This window comes from Manduca sexta, chromosome 7 (genome assembly GCF_014839805.1).
Source record: "Manduca sexta isolate Smith_Timp_Sample1 chromosome 7, JHU_Msex_v1.0, whole genome shotgun sequence".
Lineage (NCBI taxonomy): Eukaryota > Metazoa > Arthropoda > Insecta > Lepidoptera > Sphingidae > Manduca > Manduca sexta.
In genome coordinates this window covers 11,479,104-11,489,766 of record NC_051121.1, presented here as the reverse complement: position 1 = coordinate 11,489,766, position 10,663 = coordinate 11,479,104, and the positions used below count along the sequence as shown (strand labels likewise).

The 10,663-nt window shown below is 35.8% G+C and overlaps 1 protein-coding gene across 2 annotated transcripts in view; it reads right to left on the bottom strand.

Moving 5' to 3' along the window:
- Positions 1-1,787: 1,787 nt before the first annotated feature.
- LOC115449426 overlaps positions 1,788-10,663 on the bottom strand; it is a 278,936-nt gene continuing 270,060 nt past the window's right edge. For both annotated transcript variants that reach the window (XM_030177242.2, XM_030177243.2), the window contains exons 6-7: positions 8,130-9,645; positions 1,788-3,694 (exon numbers count right to left, since the gene is read on the bottom strand). In XM_030177242.2, the coding sequence (XP_030033102.2) occupies positions 2,895-3,694; positions 8,130-9,576 (2,247 nt within the window). In that variant the 5' untranslated portion in view covers positions 9,577-9,645 and the 3' untranslated portion in view covers positions 1,788-2,894. The remainder of the gene's footprint in view (positions 3,695-8,129; positions 9,646-10,663) is intronic.

The window sequence follows — 10,663 nt, the reverse complement described above, 5'->3', positions numbered from 1 at the left end:
TTTTTTTTAATTGCTTTAAATGACGAGACGAGCTTGCCGTTCGCCTGATGGTAAGCGATACGCCTATAAACAGCCCATAAACAGTAGAAACACCATCCAATACCTTGAATCACAAAGTATTGTTTGGTATTCCACTGCGCCCGCCATAGTGAGACATGAGATGTTAAGTCTCATTATGTCCAGTAGTTACACTGGCTACAATACTTTGATATTAATACTGTACTTTATGTTTTAGTAAATAAAAAAACATATTTACCATCATAACTTATCACAAGCCAACGCGTACGACTTTTTTAAAATAATTAAAAACGCGCGTTTTATATGCGTATCTTAGTGCATTTTTATCGCGCCCTGTATGTAAAAGTACGCAGTTCTCAACTGCAATACGTTTACTGCGCGTTTTTATTCCATTTGAAGCGCTTCATGAATTGTTTAAAGGTGTGCACTTACATTCTCCAATGATGATGTAAATACTAAAATTCAAATAAACAATTATTAATTTTCATATGCGTATTTTTAATCTGCATGTCACACCAAAACGAACAGTTCTTAACAAAACAAAGCAAATGACGCATGTCGTTTATTATTATCGTAAGCACCAATATCGAATACTATAAACGAATATATTTTAAACATTCGATTTACAATCTATGAGTTTTCACAGTTGAAGGAATCCGATTCGTCACAGTACAAAAGTTATCTCTAGTTAAAGAATATAAAAGTAAATAGGAGAGTTATAAACAAAACTAGTCTATACTTATTGTTATTGGGACGAAGTTTTACGATTAATCCAATTCCAATAAAATTTTATTGCGAATACAAATTAAATATAAAAATGATTTGATATAAAATAAGGCTGATCGATAACTGTTAAAGAATTTCTGAGACAAAAGTAAATTTTTTTTATTGCCTTGAATGAGTAGACGAACTTGTTCGCCTGATGGTAAGAGATACGACCGCCCATAAACGGTAGAAACACCATCCAACACCTTGAATTGCAGGGTAGTGTTTAGTATTCCACTGTGCTCGCCATCCTGAGACATGAGATGTTAATCTTATTATGTCCAGTAGTTACACTGGCTACAGAAATAGGGAAATAGTAGATAAAAATAAATAGTCGAGCGTCATGCACCTTCTTTGCAATTTCCACACGCCTTTTTAGCTTCTAATCTGTGAGGAATGTTATACGTTTATTTCTATGATAAAATATATTGGGCGTTGGGCGATTGCAATACGTCTGCATTTACACAAATCGTCTGTTAACAACCAGCCTTAACATTAAAACAGATGTTATATTTAAATAAAAAATGATTATATTTTATAAATAAACATTTTTATAATAGTTTAGAAATAATATTAAACATAAAATAATATACTTAATTAAAGTGGCACTATTCTATAATTTGTAAAAGAATATTTTTAATTTCAACGATTGATTGATGTAACTTATTAATTTAAAATTATATATTTGATGTCAGTGTTTTTAAAAACAATCACGAAGATAAAAATGAAATATAATTCTATTCTTCAATATAAATTAAGTTAATTTAAAACTAAAATGGAAATTATATTATTGTATTATCAACCCTATGACATTTACAGTAAAAATCGAAATAGAAAACCATTCGAAAGAATTTTTCAATTTTAAAATGTATTTGCTTACAATTCAAAATTCATAAAACCTAAAAGGAACATTAAACTTGAAGTTATTAAATATAAACATAAAACAGTTGAAGTATATTCGGCATAAAATTGAATTCTATTTGCTAGAACCGAGTGCATTTCTCTTTGGAGTTCTGCCAATAATGTTCAATTAGTTTCAGAGAATTATATCTACGTACCTTCTATTAGGTCATGTACAGAATTGTGTGCGAGACTCGGCTATTTACAAACTAATTTATAGTGATAATTAGGCCCATTTTCGCTTGTAGGTCAACACGTTTATATCGTTACTAGATTATGAAATACTTTTGTTATATTAACTTATTTTAATGGTAATTTTAGTCTTTTGTAAATACGATTAGCAAAAAAGTGCGTGATACCAAGTGAACGGTTTTGAAATTATTTACAGTTTAGGTAACTTGCATCGTAATGCACAGACAATAAAATGTAAAACGTAATAATCACAATAAAATTACATAATTTCCAGAATATTCCGTATAACGATTTCAATACGAAAAAATCTAGATAGTTCTTTTGATCGCTATACAGGATAAAAATAAAAACATACTTAAAGGTAAATGAAAAACAAGCACAGCTCCAGTACACTAAGGTTCAATCAAAACGAGGTTCAAAAAAATACTTAGCCTCGGTAGCTTAAAAGGTAAAAGGTAACTAAAATGTACAAAATTTTATCCGAAACCCAAGTCGTAAACGGTACCTAAGATACGAAATAAAGGTAGGCATAACTCCAGCCGACCTAGAAATTACGTCAAGAAATTGTATTTTCCGTTTAGCAAGTAGCGTGCCAAATAGAAACAAAGCGGTTATTTGCTACCGGTATTTCGCTGGGTACATTGAATTTCATAATTAACGAATGCCTTTATAATTGATATTTTTGGAATCTATGTTTTTAAGGCTAGTCTTCGAATTAGGTTACCTAATGGTTGACATCCGTATTTAATTATCGATACTAGTCGACTTCACAATATTAAAGAAAAGAAGGAATAATAATGATTAGTGGCTTAAATAACGCATTAATCGCACGAACGATAAAACAAATAGGTATAACTTCACGTATGGTATTTCAGTAAACATAGCCAACATAAAATCAAATGAAAGTCGCGTCTAAAGCTGTCGTTACCTCCGAATTTCGCATCGAAAAGAGATTTAAAAGCCTTTTAAAATATACCGAGGCGTTTAGACTCGCACACAGAATTCCAAGCTACAATTTTTTACACTTGAGTTGCATTATCGCTGTTATTCATCAAAAATGGTTCTTTCACTTCACAAGAATTCCTTTTCCTAGGCTTAGGAGGCGGTTTCGGTGCAGTCCTTCTCCCTAATGTACCACCAACTAAGTTTCCACTATACCCTATCTTCAAATCCTTTGGATATCGCAGTAAACATTCATTTTCTGCTAGCAAGACCTTCAGTGGTCTTTGGTCATTCGCCATTTGCAGAGCTAGTAACTGGTTGTGAATGTTTGGGGAGCTGATGCTGCTTCTTGGTATTGTCGCGTGAGGAGTCCCGGGAGCTGGTGAGGGTGCTGGCTCCAGTTCTTCATCGAAGTTCGAGCTCACCTTCCCCAGCGGGCCTAAGTCCATCTCACTCTTGTTGAGGCTGTAGTAGTTGGCGCCATGGAAGAGTTTCATATTAAACGTGTCGTAATATGGTATAACTCCGTTAACAGTGGAGAAAACTTGAGGTCGTAGTGAACTTTCCTGGGCACGTGGTCTTCTGGGTAAAGTAACGTAGCCTTTCGGACTGATCATGTTCCCATGATACGGAGACTGAAACCTGCTGTACAAAGCAGGATTAACTGATGCAACTCCGTATCCTGGAGATTTGACAGGACTCTCCAGGTTCTGAGCTGTCACTCCGGCGGGAGAGACTTGAGGGCCTCTCAGAGGGAATGATAGAAGGTCTGGAGGGTAAGCCTGGTGCTCTTGAGTAAGGCGGTCGATTAAAAGCGTCTCTTGCGACACTTTTGGCGGCTCCGGTTCTATGTGGCGGTTGTTCTCTTCGTTGGATGCTGTTGACAAAAAAAAATGTTAACTCAAGTATAAACTCAATAAATTGAAGATGTCTAGTCCAATTGCTTACATATTAGAAGTCCATTTATATTTTTTTTTTATAATTGAGTAATAAAAGTTGTTTTAAGCGCTCTCTCAAGATTTTTTTATTGAATATCCGCCTGGATAACATAATTTCTACTATTCATCCCAACACGGCTTGAAAGCCTTTAAAATTAATGAGATAAAGATTTGTGAGGACAAATAGGCGCCCTTAATAACTTAATTTTCCACTCAAATAGACTGTAAAAGCAAACTAAAAATTCATGAAGCGATATTGGCAAGTCATAATAGAATTAAAATTTGGCAACGTTTAACATTCGGCTCAATTGGCTCTTGGCAAAGCGTACATTCGCTTTTATTATGACTCAAACTATACTGTTAATGGTTGTGAAGTTATGTTTATGAGGGCCTTTTATATCCTTTATTTTTCTCTGGGAAAAAACAGGCACCGCACAGACGGTATCAATTTACAGTACGGCAGATGAAAATAACCGTAACAATTTATCAATACTTTGTTTGATTACTATTGCTTACATTGCTAAATATCAGTGATTCTAAAGATGCCTCAATAAGGTATTTAACTATGTTTGATTTTATGCAATTTTAATATGTAACAGCAATTAATACAACAAACAATTCAAATATTGCTACGTGCAGGAGTATGCGTGGAGTGGGGATATCGCTCCATCTCTTTCTTTCGCACGCATCGTAACGCCCGCTGACGTCACATGTAAGTATTACGTTACTTTACTGTATTTTGACAATCACATCTACTACCGAATTTCAATAGTTTAAAACTTGTGAATTTTTCATCAGATGTCAATTATTTCTTCTGTTTTAGAATTTATATGTCGTACTTATTTAATAAAATTTATAAAAAAATAAGTCAAATACCGCAGTGAATTAATTTGAAATATGTGCACTTGACAGAATCTGCATGATACCTTAGTATTTGATATAGGAATCATAATAGACTATGTAAAAATACCTTAAATGAGCTTACACCTTTATCGACGAAGGATTAGGCGGAGGCGCAACCAGAAATCTCGTCAAGCTTATCCATACCGCAATTTGAGGGAGCAAGTCTATCGCTATATCGAATATAAATTCTAATCCTGAGCAACTAAGCTATTGCTTTCTTATCAAATAGAGACTTTCCCGCCCTCACACCTACTACTACAACTCCTATAAGCCAGGATCAGCAGTGGCACGCATTTTATGATACCGAGCAGAGAAGCTTTCTAATCAAATTCTAATCAAAATTTGTCACTGAAAATTTTATTTTCAATCTGTTTATATCCCATGTACCACTACCTATATACATATGTAAATATGAATCCCTATTTCCCTTGGTCACGCCATCACGCGTGAACGGCTGGACTGAGTTCCCAATTTTTTGTTGTTGTGTTTGTTATTATCAGGAGAAGGATCTTATGAAAGAAAAAATTAAGGAAGTTGAGCGGAACATTAGAAAATTTAAGAAAACTTAATGACAATATTAATTTTATATAACTGTCAATTGTTTGAAATAACTGTCAGCGATTGACAGAATGCGCGCTGCAAATTCATAGTTAAGACGGGACAACGTTTGTCGGGTCAACTAGTATAAATATAAAAACATCACTTTATAATTGACCGAGCACATACTACTCTGACTCCCTGTGCCAGAAGCTGTTTTCACAAATTATAAAAGCAGGCATCGCACATTACGTTAATGACAATGGAAATTGACAAACAGAATACCATTCCACACAAATTTTACCAAGATAACGTAACACGGCTGTATTAATAGTTTACATTATCACATAGAATAAGAGCCTTTTCTTTTATTTGGCTACAGCAAAGCGACCCCACTGCTTCCGATGGTAAGTGGAGTAAGGTCCAATAGAATGGCGACTGACGAGAGTTGATTACCCATCAGTAGTCGACACTATTATGCCGGCCAGAGAGCCAGATATACACAGCCTGATCCCGGAACGCGACACACTTACATTCACTATGACGGGTTTTAACGCCTTGTGTATGGTGGTCGCTATCCGGGTGGATATAAATTATATCCTACCACCAGCAAACTAGGAACAGTTCAGTAGAAACAATTTAAGGTTTATAAGCCCCTGTGCTTCATTCATCATGCCTACCAAGCTCAATACTTGTCGATACCTATGTCAAGCCGTGAAAGCCAGCAGGATTTTCAAAAATATTTTTCATCGACAAACCTGAATGCATTAGTCGCAATGCTTTGAGAGCAAAGATTGGAAATAGCTGACGAATTTCTAGCTTTCATCTCTGCACGTATCATTGGTGTAGCTTAAATGAAACCGGAAAGTACGGTTCAAGGCGAGGAATACGGTTTGCTATTTTATAAATGCTTGTTAATGGTTTAATTGTGTTGCGTGCACGGTACAGCACTGGTCTAAGGTCCTAGGTTCGAATCCTTGTTGGCGAAATGTGATATTAGATTTTTCTGTTCAATATCAACCTGCAATCTGGTTTATCCAGATATACTGATATTGCCTTGTATCATAGCATAGGACGGACAGGCGAAAAGTGAGTACCCTGGTTGCACCTCTACGTAACATGAAGGCATGACATGTGTTCAATAGGTTCTATAGGTCTTAATTAACTTAGGTCACTCAGCTTTATCTCATCTGGGGAGAAAAAGTAGCTCGTCTAACCTTATGCGTATTGGATCTGGTAAACTACATACGTACATTAATATTATAGACCTTTCATATATATTTTAACCTACAAATTGCAGTCTCTTGTCGTGCAACATACTTTATATTAACTGTAGAATAGTTAAATACAATATGAAATATGAAGCTAATCTAGTACGCAACAAATAGTTCGTGAAAACAAATAACAAATGTCCACAACTATATTAAATACTTAAAATGAAACTGCAAATATGGTTTTATTATGTGTAATTAGATATAAATAAATTAAAAAAAGAATACTTCACGCGACACTTACCAATGGAAATGTGGTATAGTAACCCTACAATCTAGGTACATAAGACCTAAAATATATCACAAATCAAAAAAGGAATTGCTAGTTACAGATAAATCAATTAAATCCCCATTTAGATAAATTTAAATCAAAGTAAAATTTTAGGCGGAAATTTGTAATTTGGACTTTCGCGTTGATTACAAATTAAATTATTAGTCAAAGGAAAATTTTACCAGCAAATGAAGCTAAACGCTAAGTGTGGTTAAGTTTGACCATTCCTGGAATTTAAGCTTTATGCTATGGGGTGTAGGTTTTAAATACTTTATAGATTGATAGATTCAATTTTTACGCCCACTAAGGAATCGAAATACAAAAAGTATGCTTTTGGTTATAAAAATAGGAAAATTATTTTGTTTTAGGTTATAGCTATTTTGATTAACTCAGTGGTGCAATTACTACTTGCACGGTACGACTAACACTTGGACGTCTCGGGTTCGAGTCCCAATCGAGTAAAACATTGGATTTTTTCACCATTATCAGCTCAGAGTCTGGAATTTGTGCCCGATATGGCGATAAGCTTGCCTCCTATCACATCTAGGGATGGAATACATATGGCACAAACACACGAACAAACACATATTACTTTTACATTTTGAATATTTTCTTTTGTGTTGGACTATTTTTAATTTTTTTATTCTTTGTATTACTGATCTATATTTAATTGCTGTTTTGGAAGAGCGCAGCCTCCTAACTCAGGTATTGCCAAACTTAAAAGGGTGCTCTAATAATTACAAACTGTTTAAATAGGTTAAGATAATGCAAAAAAAAGTTTTTTTTTTTTTTATATGACTAAAAGACGTTATATTAGTCTCGTATCTATCTCTCCATTAAATAAATGTCGTGTGAGTGTAAAACTGTTTTTAGAAGATCTACGCTGAGTAAGCTCAATGGATGCACTAATTACTCCTCAAACTTCGAGGTGAAGGCGAGAGTTTATGTGTTAGAATTCTAAAGTTTCTGTAACAATTATTTACTTGGTATACCATCTTTAGTTTTAATGTAAGGTCTTGCGTTGAAGCGTATCTTTCTCTTCAAATGAGGGTTAATTTCTAACAGCTTTAGTAAAATAGACAAGGCTTACTTATAGACGTTTATTTTATGAAAATTTAGAATAGCGATATTAATGTCCAGTAAGTTTTACACTATTTTCATCTATCATTAATTTCGCCTCAAGTTTTCTAACACCGTGACCCAACTAAAAAAAAAAGTTTTTAACCCAAGGAGTTTTCTTCGTAAATAATGATTTCTAATGTTTATGCGAATGTTAGACATTTAAATAAAAACTTCGAGGCAAAAATATAATATAAAAATCGAGATAAAATCCCTAAAATAGTTTTAATTAAATTTCTACTTCATAATTAAAAAAAAATAAAACTCACTCACCAATAACAGAATCGTTATCCAACAACGTTTTGTTCAGCTCCGACATCTCCGTCGCCTCGCTCGTCAGGGACGGAGGCGGCTCATACTTCCGCGGAGGCTTCGTCACCGGGTTCACTTCCATCTTCATTCCCTTCTCATTCTCCGACGCCACCGAGCCCTCGATCAACACCTCCCCATTCGGAGACCGGGAGTCGTTCTTAATCAGTCTTTTAATTTCACCATTCTGCGTCGTGAAATAGCACACGACCAACGAAGCCCCAAATATAATAACTACAGCAGTCAGACAACCTATCAGTATGGCGAAGGAATCCGTGTCCATTCCAGCTATTGTACCACCAGTGCCAAACCTGGACAATATCAAGGTCAGAGTCTTTTCGTCTCGACCTCCAGGGTTCTCTGCCACACAGGAATAGTTCCCTCTGTCACTATACCTCGCGTTTATGATGGTCAAGTTGACCCATCTAATCAAATCCATTGTGTTCTCACTAATCGAGTGTCTCAATTCTCCAAACGATTTCATCTCGATTGCTCGACCGTTGAAACGCCACACGACGTCAGGTGGTGGGTTGCCAACAACTTTACAAGTTAAAGTCACGTTCTCGTCGTAACTTTTGACCGTAGAGTCTGGCAGCGGTTCGAGGATAGTAGGCCTGCACGCGAAGTTTGAAGAATCTAATTCATTCCAAAGTTTGTCTCGGACGGAGGCCGGCTCGGCGCACGATGTGGGAGGGGTGTACAGATTGCGAGTGACCACCCAGTCGCGGAACGATTGCAAGTTGCAGTCGCAGCGCCACGGATTGTTGTGCAAGTCGAGACCGGACAGATTCTTCAATCCTATCAAAGTCTCCGGCTTCATGTGGCTTAAATTGTTTCCGTCGAAACGCAGTATCTTCAGTTGTGGCAAATTCACAAAGGCCCTAGTTCCTATCCGCACTATCATGTTATTGCTCGCTTCGACTTTCTGCAGAAACTTCAAGTTGCGGAACAGCCCGTCCTCTAACTTATCTATAAAGTTGTTGCTTAAGTTTATTAACCTCAGTTTCTCGGTGCCTTTGAACGTGTCCGGGTGAAGGTAGCGTATTTTATTCTTGGATAAATCCAATTCTATCATGATTGCCAGCGTCACGAACGCAGTTTTGTGTATAGCCTCTATGTTGCACTCCTTCAAAAACAATTTCTTTAGATTACTCAGTCCAACCTTCTTGAACGCTTCTTGGGGTAGGTGTTGTAGATTATTGTTCGTTAAGTCTAAGATTTGGATGTCGTTGCTGAGGTTTCCAGGTACGACTTTCAAGCTTGAGTTGGAGCAGATTGCTGCCTTGTTGCCCGACTGCCACCTACAGTCGCAGGGCCGCTGGCATTCTGTCGTGAAGTCTGCCACCGTCGTAGTTAAGACCAGGGGTATGAAAGCGACTTTCACCCATGCCTCCCAATATTTATGAGCCATTTTGCTATAATGTTTGTCATCGCCGCGTCTCGTCGCATTCCTGAGGGCTGACGGCGCGGCGCATTGGTTCTGTAAAGACAAGAGACAAGTTTTTGAATAACGTTTTCACATCTAACGTTCTAACTTCGACGTAGCTAACAAAAGGTGCTTCAAACTCGAGCGGAAAATTCTTAACATGATAAACTACAAATCTTTCTTGTTTTGTAGTAGGGGACAAGTCACAAGAGACAGTCACTATGTAAAAATGTTAAAATAATCTTTCTCTCTGAAAGTTTTGATAAATGGCTTTTGTTTATTGCGTGTACGGTATATTATTGTTAGTGAGGGATTCGTGGCTTAGGTGGTGATGTACGCCATTTGTTTTGATAACTAATGTGACCCCAGAGCGGGCAAGGTTATGCCTAAAGTTCGTGATAAAGTAATTATATCGGGGCGCAATGACCTAAATATATTAAGTCGCTAATCGATATTTATGTCACGCGCTGGATAATGTAGTTAATTGTGATTTAACTAAAACGATTTTGGACTTTCAAATGTCAGTAGAAGTGTCATTAATTTTTTTAGGACGGAGACCAAATCGTGCCATTGTGATTCCATTTTTTTTTCAGAATATGTTTTATATCCTTTTACAGAAGTGGTTGTTTGCTGGGAATTGTATATTTTATAAGAGAGATGAAGTAAGAGAACTAATTAAGTGGAATAGTAGATGAATGATATATATTAATTATTTATATAGTATTAACATATTTTTTTACTAATATTAAAATTGCAAAAATTTTTGAAGATATTTCTTAAAACAACATGCTACTATTTATAATATATAGAGTAGAGCCTCGGAAAAGCTAGATAATCATAAACAGCCCAAATTGCTATCATAATCCATCCATCCGAGATTATTACGATCCGAGCTGTAACGTAAATACAAATATTAGTATCTATTTATCATTACATTTTAATTTTTAAACATTGCAAATGTGTCGTAATCCGCAAGTAATTAATATTATTAATATGAATTACGTTCGGGTTTCCACTGTAGTTTGTGATGTGAAAATGTTAGACTAAATTAATTCGGTTTCATAGCAATGTA